This window comes from Petaurus breviceps, unplaced genomic scaffold (assembly GCF_028583685.1).
Source record: "Petaurus breviceps papuanus isolate PSGF00001 unplaced genomic scaffold, PetGlider_PUasm1.0 47, whole genome shotgun sequence".
NCBI classification, from domain to species: Eukaryota; Metazoa; Chordata; class Mammalia; order Diprotodontia; family Petauridae; genus Petaurus; species Petaurus breviceps.
The window spans coordinates 9,156,624-9,173,123 of NW_027186349.1; the positions used below are offsets into that span (position 1 = coordinate 9,156,624).

Sequence of the window (16,500 nt, forward strand, 5' to 3'; positions counted from 1 at the left end):
TTTCTTTCTTTCTTTCTTTCTTTCTTTCTTTCTTTCTTTCTTTCTTTTTCAAAGAAGGAATGTTAAAGAAATATATTAAAAAATGGCTATTTGTTTATGTTACAATGAGCAAACAAGTAGTTAATTAGCAAAAGGGAAATACAAAGGTTAGTAACATTATGATTCTAAGTTTTATGTGTATTTTGTACTTTAAATGTTTACATTTTAATCTTAACATTACCAGTTAACCTTCATTACCAGAAATTCAAATGTGGCTATCTTATACTTTGCAAATGGAAAGTTCTTCAGTGCATTGAATAAAATCAATCAAGAAAACTGGCCATAAAACTCTTACCCTTGTTCTTGCTTGAAGAATCTATAGGACTGAGATAGAATTATCTCTTTAGGATAGATGTTACAATATTTTTGTGTTGTTGACTCAGTTAAACAAGCATTTATTTGTAAAGCTCCTGCCCTGTGCTAGGCCCTTTGGATAAAGAAGCAAAAAAATAAAACATTATGTATGCAAAGGGCTTTACAAATATTAAATTGCTGTGTAAATATAAATCTGAAAGAAGTTTCAGCTAATTTATCTTAGCTCCATATTTTATTCCCGACTATCCAAACTATAATTGAGTTCTAAGTAGCATCAATACTAATTAAATCTGCCCTTGGATTTTGCTAAAAGCCATGTTTTGCAACGTAAGTCATTTACCTAATAAATTAGAAGAATTTTCTGAGGGTAGCATTTGTCCTTTTTCAAAGATAAACAGATTTACAGATGTATGTTTTGTTTATATAAGAGATTTTTTTACTAAATTTCAACATTGATTCCAACTTTCTCAGAAAGTAATTTTTTTCAAGAAGAAAGCAGGGAGGGCATCTGAAAAATGTCTTTAAAGCTGTCTTTCCAGGGACAATTCATTAAATCTGTGGAGATTTGCACTAAGAATGAACTAATGCAAAAATCCATGCTGCCTTTAAAGATTTTTCTTAAGTATGGAACAGTTTCTCTGACAGAATTCAACTCTTCTTTCACGTTATTCTGTGTGTATAGCTAGGTACATAGGGCAGGTAGAGTAGCTGTGTGGTACAGTGGATGGAATGTTGGGCCTAGAGTCAGGAAGACTCATCTTTCTGAGTTCAAAACTAGCTGCAGACACTTACTGGACTGTTAGACCCTGGACAAGTCACTTAAGCTTGTTTGTCTCAGTTTTCACATCTATAAAATGAACTAGAGAAAGAAAAATCAAAGCACTCCAGTATCTTTGCCAAGAAAATCCCTAATGGGCTCATGAAGAGTTATACACGACTGAAAAGCACTGAACATCATTCTCGTCCTCACTTAAGAGAGGAAAGAGAGATTCCAGAGGTCCCACTGTATAGACTTAACATATACCAGAACAGTCTGAGTTCTCCAGAAATCCTGGTATCCTGTGGTTACATAATCTGAAATTGAACTCAATACCATTTTTTGATTGCCCATTCCTAAGCTATTATTTGATTCACCACAGATTTGTTTAAGGAAGAGTTATGTATATGATTTTTTAAAAAAAGAAAAGACTTCAATTGCAACAAGAACCTCTTATTATTTTTAAAGCACAGCCTAGTATGTTTACAATCCAGGTTTATTTTATTCTTATTTTTTCTTAACTTATCTCTGGCCCTTTTGGAGAACAGGTGGCTTAATGAACTCATGGAAACGTCGATGGTGTGTCCTAAAGGATGAGACCTTTTTGTGGTTCCGTTCTAAGCAAGAGGCCCTTAAACAAGGCTGGCTGCACAAAAAAGGTGGCGGATCATCCACACTCTCCAGGAGGAACTGGAAGAAGCGCTGGTTTGTTCTCCGGCAATCGAAACTGATGTACTTTGAAAATGACAGCGAGGAAAAGTTAAAAGGCACAGTTGAAGTCCGGACAGCCAAGTATGTTATTGAACGTACTTTTTTCATGAACCATTGCTAAGTTATGTAAGCCATTATTGATGAGTACAGTCTTTTATTTTTTTTTTCCCTTAAGTTCTTAGGCAATTGTACATGGTGGGCATCAAGTAAATAGTAATAACAGTCGCATTCTCTGATATGCATGTGATTCTGATTTTTAATATTCTTCTAAGTCTTATAAAATTCTCAAAGAAACTTGGGCATGATTTCTTAAACTGAACTTACTGCAGTGGACTAGATCTTTATTTAAGGGCTCCTGCTGTTCTCTTTAGCCCATTATACTTCCATGGATAGCCGTAGAAGGCAGATATCATCTGTGAATAACTATATTTAATAGCCTTTTTGTAGTCACAATTAGCCATTTGGCTCTCATTTAAAAGACAAAGGCTAGCCAGTTGGACTCCTAATTAGCCAATTGGAAGCACAATTAGTTGCACTCTGAAATAATGGTTTGAATAAGTGGAACAGTTGGTTGAGGTTCCTTTTAACAATTTCACCCTTCAGCATATAACTTTCAGAGTCTCCTGACTGCCAAAAGCCAGACTGCTAATTGCCGGATTGAGGGGGAACTTGACAACCTGGAGACGTTTTCAGAATAAATCCATTTTCTTCCTCTGCTTCCCATATGAGATCAGAGTTGTCCTTTGACTCCCTCACCACCTTGTTATATCACCATCTATTTTTCTCCCTGAAGGGGAGAGAAGTGGAGCCCCTATTTCTACCACAAGGAAATGCTGCTTCCCAAGGAAAGGTTTTACAGATGGAAGCAAGATTTTCCTTTAGCCAACCATTTAATAAGTTCTAGCTTTAGTAAGAATAGGTTGCCTGGGGTACAGCAAGGTTCAGCCTACTTGAAAAAAAATTGTCTCCAGCCTTGCTTGATATCTGAAAATCCCACCATTAAAGTTACTCCTTCAGATAAAGTCATTGCTTCCAAAAGGCCTCTATTGAAATGCATACATGGTTATCTAGACAGAGTAACCAGTGTCTATTAACTCATCAGGTTTTTTTGTTTTGTTTTGTTGGGGATTTTTTTTAGATTTTTCTTTTTGCTTTTTTGGAGGGAGGAAGGTAGGGCAATTGGGGTTAAGTGACTTGCCCAAGGTCACAAAGTTAGTATTTTTGTATTAAGAGTCTGAAGCGGATTTGAACTCAGATCCTCCTGATTCCAGAGCCAATGCTCTATTCACTACGCCACCTAGCCGCCCCCTTATCAGGTTTTTTTTTTTTATCATGATCTTATTTATTAGCAATTTGTCAAATAGATAGCTCAGTCCTAAGGAATGAAGTATAGAAAGCTAAGTGTTTCAGCAGAGGGTAAGTATCACAAGAAAAGAGCCTCTCCACTTGAGGGGAACCTAAGTAACCAAGGAAGTAGTGACTGAAAAGAGAGATGGAAAGAAACCAGAGACAATTTACACCAACTTCCCAGTTTTGCTTAGGACCTGCCCGTGACTGATTTTGTAGTTGTACCCTGAAGCAGCTTGACGTTGTATCTAAGGACTGGATTTGGAGCAAAACCCAAGTTTGACTCCTGTCTCAGACACTTAATAGCTTTGTGATTTGGGGCAAGTCACTTATACTCTATCAAGCTCAGTTGTCCCATCTGTAAAATGGTAATAATAATAGACCGTACCTCAGAGGGTGGTTGTAAAGATCATATGAGATCATATATGTAAAGCATTTTATAAGTCTTAAAGTGCTGTAATGTTAACTACTGCTGTTATTGCTACTGTTCCTACTACTATTACCACCTCTATCATCTTTACAGCCTCTTGCTAAGGTATATGTCCTTATTAAGCATGGAGTAGTATTGTGTTCTTTGGTAGGGGGTCTTAAGGCAGTATAAAAAATTTTGCTGCCTTATTATAGCTCCAAATCCTCAACAACAACACCTACACCTTCCATAGGAGCAGAATGGAATTATATATATATATATGTCTTTCACTCACTGTATTAGAAACAAATCAGTACCTAAAAATCATCATTGTATATAGCATAGTATGAATTGTGTGTTTGTCATTTTTACTTGTAAGATGTCAGAAATAAACATGACTAAACATAAAATCTCTCTTGAAATTATCATTTCCAACTAATTTCCTAAATTACCTTTTATTAAATATTATTAAGATTGCAATGCTACTGGTTTAAAATCAATTATATTTTCCATTTCAGAGAGATCATAGATAACACCAGCAAAGAGAATGGAATAGACATTATTATGGCTGACAGAGTGTTCCACCTAATTGCTGAATCCCCAGAAGATGCCAGGTGAGAGTCTGAATTATTGCTTTGTTTCTATGAAATCCCTGTTTATTTGGAATCATTGGTATCATATAGATTACTTTTTCTAATGGTCATATAAAAGTGTGTTTAGTTGAGTGAATATTTAACTGGACTTAAGGAAAATGAACACTTTGAGACAAAAGACATGAATCTTCATGTCTGGGAAAACCCTTGCTGGGCAGAGGCGTGCAGGAAAGCGGTCTCTACCCACTCTGTATCTTGATATGGAGCCAGGGGGCAGCTTTGATTTGTTTCCAAATGGGGAAGATAAGGATTACTGTAAAAGGACATTTAACTTACTTACACAGTACATATAAATTATGATAAATATGGGGAATTTTAGCATCTTGTTTTCATGTTAATGCAGCAGTATAGAAAAGATGAGAAAGTAGGTTGTTGTTTGTAATGTAGTGCAAGGACCACAGTAGTAGAAAACCTTCTCACTTAGACTTTTGAAAGGCAGAAGTCTAGACTCCACCACTGACTGACTTAGCACATGCCAGCAGGGTCAACCTGGTGTTCATGAACGTGGTTTTTCCGTTATACTTTTTATAATTATATATCACAATAACTGGTTTCCTTAGTAATATAGTGTCTTTTATTTTGTGCATTTTAAAGCATTCTGAACCTATATTTAATTGCATGCCACCATGGCGGGGAGGGGGCAAAAATTTGAAACTCAAGGGATTGTGGAACTGAATGTTGTAAACTAAAAGTAAACAAATAATTTTTTTAAAAAACATTCTGAGTTAGGGATCCATAAGCTTGACCAGACTGCCAAAGGGGTCCATGACACAGAAAAACTCCTGCCATCCTCAAAGACTTCTGTTCTTCATTTACCTCTTCCTACTTAACCAGCAAGATAATCTCTATGAAAGAGCTTTAAATATTTAAAAATAAAGGCTTTCTGAAGGCAAAGAATGAGGCAGTATGATTGCTGCTGTTTAGGAGTGAATTGTCCTATCCTTTCATGCTGTTTTCTGAATTGCATTAGAAGCAACTATGATCCTGGATAGTAAAGGTCCCAAAACTTTTTACTTATAATTCTCAAGTATAACGTCTTCTGGCCTACATTTTTTCTCCCCTTTGCTTGAAAATGATTTCAGTAAGTGTGACAAGTTCTCAGGGCCTCACCCTACCTACCACTTGCCCTTTTAAAAAAATCTTGAGTTGACATAGCACCATGGCAGCAGCAGTAAGGGAAAAGACAGCAGGGGAAAAAATCTTCCCATGGGAATAGACTCTAACTTCAGTTAGATCCATAAATTATACATAAAATAGAAAAGCAAACAAACTTGGAATTATGGTCCTATAATTCCATTTCATGGCCCTGGAGACTGCATGTGGTTTCTTGTGGATAACAAAAATGACCACAACTTCTCAGTGGAATTATAGCCCCTACCCTTGGCAGCTCTTCCTTGTTTGCTTTGTACCATATTGAATCAGCTAAATTTAACCTTGTGGGTATTTCATCCAAGTGCTTCCTTTCTTCCACTGACCGGTGCATAGAATAGTTGTTGTTCAGCACTTTTCAAGTCCCAAATTATATTTGATTAGGAGGAAGAAATGTGGGTAATTTGAACAGTGTCTTGTCTAAAGACTATGAAAGAACAATATGTTCCTTTGTCATCTCACATATTTAAAAATATTCATCTAGTTGCTTAAAACTGAAATACCTATATGCTTTCCTACATACATGTAGAAGCATTTGGAGCTTCGCAAATCAGTTATTTTGAAATTTTGTCTCTTGGTTAGATTCATTGAGCTAATTATTGTTAAGAGTTTATGTCTTTCAAGACTTTATGCTCTTGGTAATCTTTCCTTTAGGAAATATTGATAAAGATGCTTATATTTCATTCTTTTTGTATGTGTATATGGCTAGTATTTCTCATTTATTTACATATTTGTTGGTATTTTTATATACATATATGAATTTATCTCCCAGGAAGAAATATAATTTACTCCCTTAAACTCTTTTGGCACTGACTATATCACTTGGGTGGCACTGCCCATTTGTTGACTTGTTTTGTCAATATCTTCTCTTTTTGTCCTTCTTCCTACACCCCCCCCAAAAAAAAAAATTAAACTAGATAATGTTTTGGAAAAGGGTCCCTGTCTTTATATCCATTTTTTAGTTTGGTTTTAATATACTGATACCTTTTGTCTTGACACAACAGATAATTTCTACCGAGTACCTTTAATTACCCTGCAGCCTCTTACCTAATGGCACAAAGTAATTGTAAGGCACTTAAAAAATAATTATTCACATAGTTCAGATACTTTTTTCCTTTTCTGCTGTACTGTAAAAGGGCAGAAGGAAAGGCTTATGCTTCTTTCATTTTTTGCTTTTGATGATAATTTAAGTGGAAAAACATTTTAAAATTGAACCTGGATATAAGGAACTTTTGTGTTATAACATGATATAAGGGATGTGCTTTCTGACTCAATAACTTTACATTTCTAGCTCTGTTATGGAAATGTAGTTTGACTCACTTGACTAGAAACATGTCATATGATGGTAACTCATGGCCTGGGAAGGAGAGAGAGAGAGAGACAGAGAGACAGAGACAGAGAGACAGAGAGAGACAGAGAGAGAGTATGTGTGTGTGATAACAATTTTGCTAAATAGCTCTCCTGAAATAATATTTCTGAACATTTAAAAGATGCTGTTTCCCCATTCCTTCCTTACATATTACACAAATAACCATTTATGTTGCCAGTTCTTTTTATACTCATTTAAAAAAAACAATCCAGTAAATGTATTTGATAAAAGAATTTTCAGTAGAATGACTGACAGATGTTTTACCAAGTTTACTACATTATGTAGCATCATCATAGGTATTGTTTTTTCTATAAGTGTATTTCTTGCTGTATTAAATAATCTTGGAGGGGGGCTCTCTTAGCCTCCCACAGTTGTTGCTGTGGGGGCCTAAAAACAATTGATTATGATGATAATTGCTCCTGAGCAAGCCAAAAAACATAAGTTGCCACTTGTGATTTTCTGTGTAACATAATCACGTAGAAATCAGAGGTCCCTTCCAAAAGGTTACTTCTAGGCCAGCCTTTTTTTTTTTAATTCAGGGTTTTACCTTTCTTTTTAAAAAATGACACCCACTCTTTCCTTCTTACAGTCACTGGTTCAGTGTGCTGAGTCAAGTTCATGCATCCACAGACCAGGAGATTCGGGAAATGCATGATGAGCAAGCAAATCCACAAAATGCAGTGGTGAGTGAAAGGTTTCCTTAGCAGCTAACATAGGTTGAGGAAGTTAGGAGTACTAAGTAATCAAGCTAGGGAGGAAATAAAAGAAACTAAGAATAGTATCTTTTATGTAGTGAACATGAAGGGCTAATAACATGACACAAAGATGGTAAAACTCCTTTATCAGTATCTTTAGTGATGGACCCGTAACTCTAGCAGGTGATAAGTAGAACTGAAGGCCAGAAAATCATTTAGAAGAAAAAAGACAGAATGAACCAGAAAAACATGTAACAGCTTTTTTTTTTCCAGAGACGCTGGACTTAAGACCTTTATCCCTATGTCTGAAATCAATGCTAATCCATTAGCCTTTTTTTTTCTTTTTTTTTTGCTTTTTGGAGAGGGGAAGGTAGGGCAATTGGGGTTAAGTGACTTGCCCAAGGTCACACCACTAGTTTTGTGTTAAGTGTTTGAGGCCAAATTTGAACCTGGTGCTCTATTCACTGTGCTACCTAGCCACCCTCATTATTTTTGACTATTCGTAAAGGAAACCTGCAGTTTAAGCTAATCAGGAAGTTCCCCTTCATCAGCATGACTAGATTGCAAGGATGAGCTTCAAAAAGTTTCAGAATTTCTTTCCCTGGGGAAGAGGACTTTCACTCTGGGTTTACTTCTGAACAGAGGTTATGACTGATTTCTGAAGATGAAAATGCCTCTTGAATGGGAGATCTTTTTATTTTTTAGTTAACAAAGGATAAAGGGAAATCTTTCTAAAGTTTTTGCTAAGAGCCATATGATTTCAAATATACAAACTACTGTAGGTACTTGTAATAGTAATGTCATTACATTACAGTAGGGTAGAAAGGAAATCTTGGGGAGCAGACCGCCAGCATTTGACTTGGTCTTTAAAGGATAGACCAGAATGGGGAGACAAAGCTTAGCAAGGCCACAAGATACATTGCCAGTCTCTTCATTAATTCATCCTCTGTCTGCAGAAGAGTCCTAGGACCCCTGAAAACATTAGCAAAACCCTCTCCCAGGATTTCTGTAAACATACAACAAGAAAATCCTTCTTCAGGGCTTCAGAACCAACAGAAAGGTTCCCAGACTCCTGCAACAACAGCACTGTCCTTCACCAGTGGACAGTATTCACTCTCTGTCTGCAGGACAGTCTCAGTAGCTCTGAACCAACAGAAAGGTTCCCAGACCCCTGCAACAACAGCACTGTCGTCCTTCACCAGTGGACAGTATTCACTCTCTGTCTGCAGGACAGTCTCAGTAGCTCTTAACCAACAGCTAGGTTCCAGGACTTCTTCAACAACAGGACTGTCTTTCACCAGTGGACAAATCTGGCAAAACAACATCAAAACAGACAGACAAAGTACCAGCAAAACAGCCATGTCTCCTCAGTCCTTGGCAGGTCTCAAAAGTCCAGGGCAATTCAAAGTGGCCCTCAGTAATCCTCTCAGTCTCTCTCTGCCTCCACGAGGGTGCTGCTTCCAAAAAGTTCTTCTGCCTCTCTCCTGTCTCTCCAAATCTACGTCACCAACTCCTCCCAGTTCAGCACTCTCTTTTCACGGCAACAAGTCCATCCCACAGGTGGGATTAACAGGCTCTGGGTTTTAACACAATCAAACCAAAAACCAAGCCAATACAGGGGAATCTTTAAATGCCATTACTATTACAGTACTTTAATTTTAGTTTTCCTGACTGATTCCCTCTCTCATACTCCCTTGCAGGGCACTTTGGACGTGGGATTGATTGATTCTGTGTGTGCTTCTGACAACCCAGATAGGTAATTTCAACTACTATCTTTTTTTTAATCTTATTTTCATAAAATCTTAATAAATTTGAAAACATACTTTCCTTTTTCCTGTCTTAGTTTTTCCCCATATATGACCAGTTTTTCTTCTCACTCAGTGATGAAATAAGGTCAGTAAATTGTCAGTATATAGTACATGTCATATACAAGGTCAGTATATAGTACATGTGACTTGCCTGAAAACAAAAAGGTCTAAAGAGTAATTTCCTGGGGTCCAGAACAATAATGGGCTGCCCTTCTTTTGAATTTCCATGTTCACAAAGCATGTTCCTCACAATAACCTTGTGAGATCAGTAGCATAAATATTCTTATCTCAGTCCTACAGGTGAAGAAACTGAGATGTAGAGATGATCTGGTTTGTCCGTTGTTACAGTGAGCTAGGACTCAAAACTCAGACTTGCCTCTGAGCCACTGTTCTGCCCACTGCTTCCTTTCTTGTGTCATTAGGCAGTAATCTTCTGTGATTCACAGGAAAACACTAGGGAAGGAGCAATCTAAAAAGAGATTTTCAATATCATGCAAGTAAAATAATCTCCATTTGGGCATGAGTAAAATTGAATTTGGATTTTTAAATCACTGAAAACCACTGTGGAAGAAATAAGTGCTTTAAATTTCCCTGACCCACCTTTCCATCTACGCTGGCCTTAAACAATAAGTTTTTAAAAACTTTTCTGAACAAATAGGTTTATATAAAGTGAGACATCAGCCTCTATATTTTTCTAGTCCCCTTAAAGAAAAAAAGTTTCTTTGGAATAAATAACATTCTTTGTGTAATTGAAATCAACTCCAAAGTACTCTTTAGAGGAGATACTCTGGGTTTTTACATTATGGTCATTTTTTTCCCTACTGCCTAGAAATTTTCTTTTAGGGTACTGTAGCAGCAAACACCCTAGCATACCCAGGATGGCTGCTAGCACAGGTTCCTAGATCTGCTTTTCTAAAGGAAAGCAACTCAAAAAGGGTATTAATCAAACATATATGTCATTTACCTAGTTCAGGGGGAAAAGTCAGCACCTTGAACTTCAGAGAATACAGACAGAAGTTACAAGAGAAAATAACATAGTTCATCAGACAGGGCTTCTAGCTGTCTGACCATTACATCCATACCTCTAGTTAGTCACCAGAGAGAAAAGCACCAATATCTGGGTTTTCAAAGTCAGGGGGCTCAACAGCTGCCCAGATTCTCATCTGGCCAAATCATACAACTCTTCCCAAAGTGAGCCCCAAAGCAAAACCTTGCATCAGAGGTATAGATTGCCCTCTCCAGGGTCAGAGAACATCACAAGACTCCCACCACAGACTCTAGGCGAGCACATGCAGCCTATTAGGGGCAGAGTAACTTTCAAATCAGGAAAGGCCCTCAAGTTCAACTTAGGCTTACTAAGGGGCAGGGAAGATCTTCAAATTTATATTACCATTACAGGTACATAGATAAAATTTCAGGAAATAAAACTATTAAAAAAATAAGATAAAATGAAATTATTTTTTCTAAGAACATATCTTTAATTAGAATTTATTTTATAATTTATTACCAACCAAGATGTTTTTAGAGGGCTTTAAGAATTACATTGGAATGCCCTCTTTGAGATGTGAGGACTGGCATCGTGGCAGCCTTCAACATGGGGGCTTCCTCTCCTCATCCAGCCTTGTCCCCCACTCACTGCTCCCCCACTAAAATCCTTATGCCCAGGCTATCCATCACAGTTTTCTCAACCATTTTGTATGTTTGCTCATTGTGGAATGTTCCCCTCCTCCTGTCCTCAGATCACGTTCAGGATAGGGAGCTCGGGGTTGAAGAAATTCCTTCTACCAGCAAAGATCCCTTTTCTGTAGCTCATTCCCTTAGAGTGTTGGCTTCAGCTTTGAGAAACTTACTCAGTCACCCAGCCTGTATGTGTCTTGAACACAGGACTTGAAACAAAGTTCTCTGGGCTTTGAGTTCCACTCTGTCCTCTACACCACACTGAATTTCAAGTCAAATTCAGTCAGCATTTATCAGGTATATGTTAAGCTATGTTCTGAGCATAGTGCTTAACATTGGGGAGATACCAAGATGAAATAAGACAGATCTTCCCTAGTGGGGTTTTTACACTCTAGTATTTTCATCTTTTCATGAAATCATCCCCATTGTTCCAGTTCATATTCTCCCCTTTAAACTTTTAGCATTTACTATATATATATATTTTTTTTAAAGCAATTGGGGTTAAGTAACTTGCCCAAGGTTACACGGCCAGTTATTTTGTGTGGGTGTTAAGTATCTGAGGCCGGAACTGATCCCGGGTCCTCCCGACTCCAGGCCGGCGCTCTTACTACGCCACCTAGCCGCCCCCATTTACTGTATTCTAATACAGTAGATCTGCTGTGCTTTTAAAAAATGTTATAGTTTTATAATTAAAGGAAGGGCCCTAACATAGTCCCTAGCGCTCCATAAAAACTAAATTGAATTTATAGACCTTAATGTATGATCTCATTTATTCAACAGATATTCACTGACCACTGACACTAGATGCACTGAGGCACTTTTCACTTAGGGAGGTTTCAGTCAATTATTTTAAACATTCAGGGTGTTTATTTGAACAAAGTGTTTTATTTTTTGAATACTAATCCAGATATTTCAAGCAATTTTTGTATTATAAATCTTATTTTGGAATCAATTCCCTTATTTCATATTTCTTCACTTTAAAAATTTGGAAATATCATGTTTCTTTCCCTTTTTGATGCTTTCTTAGCAGCAGCATTTTGCCACTAAGATACTAATCCTGCATGAGGAAATCAATAGTAATCAAAAGTAAATTGTAAAAAGAGTTTTTAAAAAATTGTAAAAAAGTAAATTGAAAAAAAAAGGAATTGTATATTTCAGTAATTTAGTAGTCATGGAGTATATTTAGGATATACACAACACAGCATCTCATTTTCTACTTCTCTAGACACTGCTGTCTTTAAAGCAATAACTGTCTTCTTAATGAAAATATATAAACTGCTTGAATCCAGACTCATTTGCTGGCATAATGGACAGATTCTGAGACTGTCAGTAGTAATATAGGCCTATAGGAGTCAAAATACCCCAAACAGAAAAGAACAGGAGAAGCAGGCTGTCTGTCATTGTGTCCCTTCTTACTGGTCCTCCTCCCAGTGCTAATATGAAATATACCTGGTAGAATGCTTTGAAGAGACACTGAGCCATTTCAGTTTCTTAACTTTTTCCTGTAACATTGCTAATCCACAATAATATAACTTAGTAGAAGCTGAGAAAAAGTTGACTCTGGAAAATCATCATTTCCTCCCCAAAAGTCACTTTATTTAGCTTTCCCAGAACTAACCAAGGTTTCATTTGGAAAATTTTGCATTGAAAAGTGTTTTCCCTTCCCAGAACCTTCAGAATGTGTTGCTCTAAGTGTAAAGGTTAATCAGGCTTAAAATAAATGCTCCAGAAGTGAGCAGTGTTTCCTTTAATATAAAATACAAATAGCACAGTAATGTTTATGCCTATGATTAGTAAGCCAGGAAAGAGTCATCTTAGTTGTGGTTCAAACAAAGGTTATGTTGACACTTGAGCTAATAGATTTTTCCACTTTCTCTTCCCTGAGCACAGGCCTAATTCATTTGTGATCATCACTGCTAACCGAGTTCTTCACTGCAATGCCGACACACCAGAGGAGATGCACCACTGGATAACTTTGCTGCAGAGATCTAAAGGAGATACCCGAGTTGAGGGGCAAGAATTTATTGTGAGAGGTAATGATCATGGATTGCAAAAATTTTTCCCAAAGCACCATGTGCATTGTAAGAGTATTCTTTAATACTAATGTTTTGATGTGACACTGTTTAAAAGTTAATTTGACACTCATTTTATTATGTCTTTTAAAAGTTATTAACAAAAAAGTAATTTTAAACCATAAAATAGGAATGTGACTATGTGTGAATATCACCTTACTTGTACTTAATGTATTTTGTATGATTGTAAAGGCCTTTAATTCTCACTACATAAATAATTTTTTTCTTACAAGGATGGTTACACAAGGAGGTAAAAAACAGCCCCAAGGTATCTTCACTCAAGCTGAAAAAGCGTTGGTTTGTTCTAACACACAACTCCTTGGACTATTACAAAAGCTCAGAGAAGAATGCTCTGAAACTGGGCACCCTGGTCCTGAATAGTCTCTGTTCTGTTGTCCCACCTGATGAAAAAATCTTCAAAGAAACAGGTAACTGGTTCATTTACATTTTGACCTCTCATTAAAACTATCATGACTATAAATAGGATTCAAAATACATATATATAAATAAATCTGAAATACATTTGATTTGTCTTTGTTTTTGATTTGTCTGAGCTGTGGAAAAGTTCACAATGAATGGAGTTCAGTGAAGTAAGGGCAGGAAAAAGAGCAGATGAGGTTTTTGTGAGATTTGAAAATTCTAAACACTCCCCATAAGCATCAGTTATGATTATTATGCCTGTTGATATATGCCCCTAGATGTATCTAATATGTAATTGATTTTAAGTTAACAGAGTGATGTGAAGAATGTGTGCTGTTTTGAGGCAAATCTTGGCAGTTTTTCTTTGGTTATACCATGCCTGGTAGGATGGGCTCAGTGTACATTCAGTTTCTTACATGTTATATTATGTAAGGAATACATGGCGTTCCATACGTTGCCGTGGCCATGTAATTATTTAATTACAGAATTGCAGTTAAGTCTTTTTTTTTCCACTAGAGAACTAAGGATACAACAAGTACTACCTGTCTTCAGGGATCCGTTGGTTGTAGGTGTTCTAGTTTTTAGTCAGAGGAGGAAAAATTGACATGGCAGAGTTTGCAGATTATCTTACAGATGCAGTGAGATTTCATCATCTCTGTTCTTGTGTTTATTCTTTCATCTTCATTAAAAATGTATGGCATTATAATCAGCAGTACATGGCAGCATGAAGCCAGTACAGCCCCTACTGTCAGTGAAGAGGAAGGTGCATCAGTGTATCCAGAAGAAACCTTTTCTGTTTCTAATAGATTGGGTTTGGGGAAGAGGGTTGGTAGCCTTTCTTGTTTTGTTCATTTTTAATTATTAGTCTTTTTTTCTTTTCATTCTTTTTGTCTTAAATTCAAGAGTACAGTTTTAAAGAGTGGGAAGGGAAGAGGAAAAAAAAGGCTTAAGGAGCATCCATACATACAAACTTTCCTGGCGTGTTCATTTATTTATTAAAGTGTGACTAAGGGAAAGGAATGAGAAATTGGAGGGAGTCTGTACTTGTTATATAAAGCCTACATCTAACAACCCAAGGGAAGAGTTGTCACAGTGTTCCCAAGAGCATCACTTTTAGAGGGAGGAGTAGGAGCCTTAATCACATTTGTGATGATGGCTTTCCCAAAAAAGTATTAACTCAAGGCAGACTCCTTGGTTCAGAGAGGTTTGTAATTTTGTGTTCACTGGTACTTCAGGCTATTGGAATGTCACTGTGTATGGAAGAAAGCACTGTTACCGACTCTACACCAAACTGCTCAACGAGGCCACCCGGTGGTCCAGCGCCATACAAAATGTGACTGAGACCAAAGCTCCAATTGACACTCCTACCCAGCAGCTGATCCAGGATATCAAGGTAAGACAACCGCACAGCAGGACTTTTGTTTATGTTCTTACTCAGTGGTATAAAGGCTCCAGAGCTACACTTGGTGCTCAGCTCCTGGTCTCTGACCAGAAACATTAGAATGGATGGATTGATTGAAGAAGAAAATGAAAATAATTTTTATCTGAATTTCCATCTTTCAGCTAACAGTCTATACACTTGAGACAAGATAGACTGCACATAGACTTGAATTAGTGTACTTTGGAGATTTGAACATTGAGAGCTATCAGAGGATGAGATCTGCTCTAACATGGTGTAAAATTTTCCACCATTATTCTGCAGGTGCTCGGTCTCTGGACTTCTCAAGGATGGAAGTCCACACTAGGTGTTGGAAAGGCCTTTTGTTTTCATCTGTTGCTCATCAGTTACACTTGTGTTCTGAAGTATCAGCCCTGGATCATAAAACACTACTGGTATTTCTTCCTAATTCAGTTCAGAACCTTTTGATCCATGGGCAGTTACTTAAAACTTGCAAAAATCCTTCTGTACTTCTGGGACCTATCAGGCCAGAAGCAAATTTTTGTAGTTGTATGGAGGCAAATTTTTTCTTCTAAAAGCCTAACATTTTTGTGAGGTCAGAAGGATGAAAGCACTACTATCCATGTTTCCCAGATGTGGAAATTTAGCCACTGAACAAAATTATAAGAGTGACTTAACGGGAACCTAGTGAGCTAACCTTGGGACTGGTCTCTTTATCAGCTTCTAAATCAGCCCATTCGTTCCAGTGGACCTAAAGAGGGTTAAGTAAAAGAATTTTCTACTATTATTCATATTTCACCTTCTTTTAGGCCAACCCTAAAGTAATAAAATGGTCCAAGAGTTTTTATGGCCAAAAAATTTTGGAAACATTCTGTGAAACTTTGTATAGTTATCTGTGGACTAAGCAATCCTGTTATTAGAACTTGTGATTTGCTAATGTAAATGGCAGTCATTATTTTTGAAGGTCTTTGACAAAGAGCAATGAAAGTCAAATGATCTCTTGAGTTTAATTTTAAATATTGATCCCCATTTATCTTTTTTTTTTCAGTAAATTTAGATTTTTAATGAAAGAAATTAAATAAAAACTTTCAATCTGAAATAATTTAAGAAACAGTGATGATTTTCATTCTATTTTACATCTTTCGATAAAAGGAATAACATTTGATAAAGCAATACTAATAGAAAAGTCTCCTAAAAACATTAAAATAACTGTGATATGGTGATTCATTGAATTTTTCTCCATATTTTAAAACCAAAGCAGTAAAAATAATTGGATTTCCATTGCTCCAAGTACAGTGTATTTTAGCAACATAACTACATGGTGAAAATACCTATGTAGTGGTCTGCCAGTATATTTTTATATTTTAGGAGGAAGGAAAATAAGTAATGTATGAATGTGAAACAGTATTTGGGGTAGAATTAAATTTTTAGTTGCTTGGGAACCATATTTTTGTTGAGTACATGTTTATTGATGACCTTTCTGTACATATTACAGTTTGGGAGAATGTCCAGTAAAAAAAATTAAGGAGCTAGGGAGGATTTATTTGAATAAAGAAATTGTGCATTTTTTAAAAAACATTGATTTAGTTAAATGGTTACTTACCAAATAATTTCTAAGTATATCAGTCCACTTTTAAAAGGGTACAAGTTCCTGGAAATGATGTTAGAAATGCTTTAGGG

The 16,500-nt window shown here is 36.6% G+C and overlaps 1 protein-coding gene across 1 annotated transcript in view; it reads left to right on the top strand.

Moving 5' to 3' along the window:
- Positions 1-16,500, top strand: part of MYO10 (myosin X) — a 266,909-nt gene that overhangs the window by 233,994 nt on the left and 16,415 nt on the right. The window contains exons 27-33 of the mRNA XM_069101406.1: positions 1,660-1,903; positions 4,097-4,192; positions 7,339-7,432; positions 9,145-9,200; positions 12,820-12,962; positions 13,235-13,429; positions 14,657-14,814. Of these exons, the coding sequence (XP_068957507.1) occupies positions 1,660-1,903; positions 4,097-4,192; positions 7,339-7,432; positions 9,145-9,200; positions 12,820-12,962; positions 13,235-13,429; positions 14,657-14,814 (986 nt within the window). The remainder of the gene's footprint in view (positions 1-1,659; positions 1,904-4,096; positions 4,193-7,338; positions 7,433-9,144; positions 9,201-12,819; positions 12,963-13,234; positions 13,430-14,656; positions 14,815-16,500) is intronic.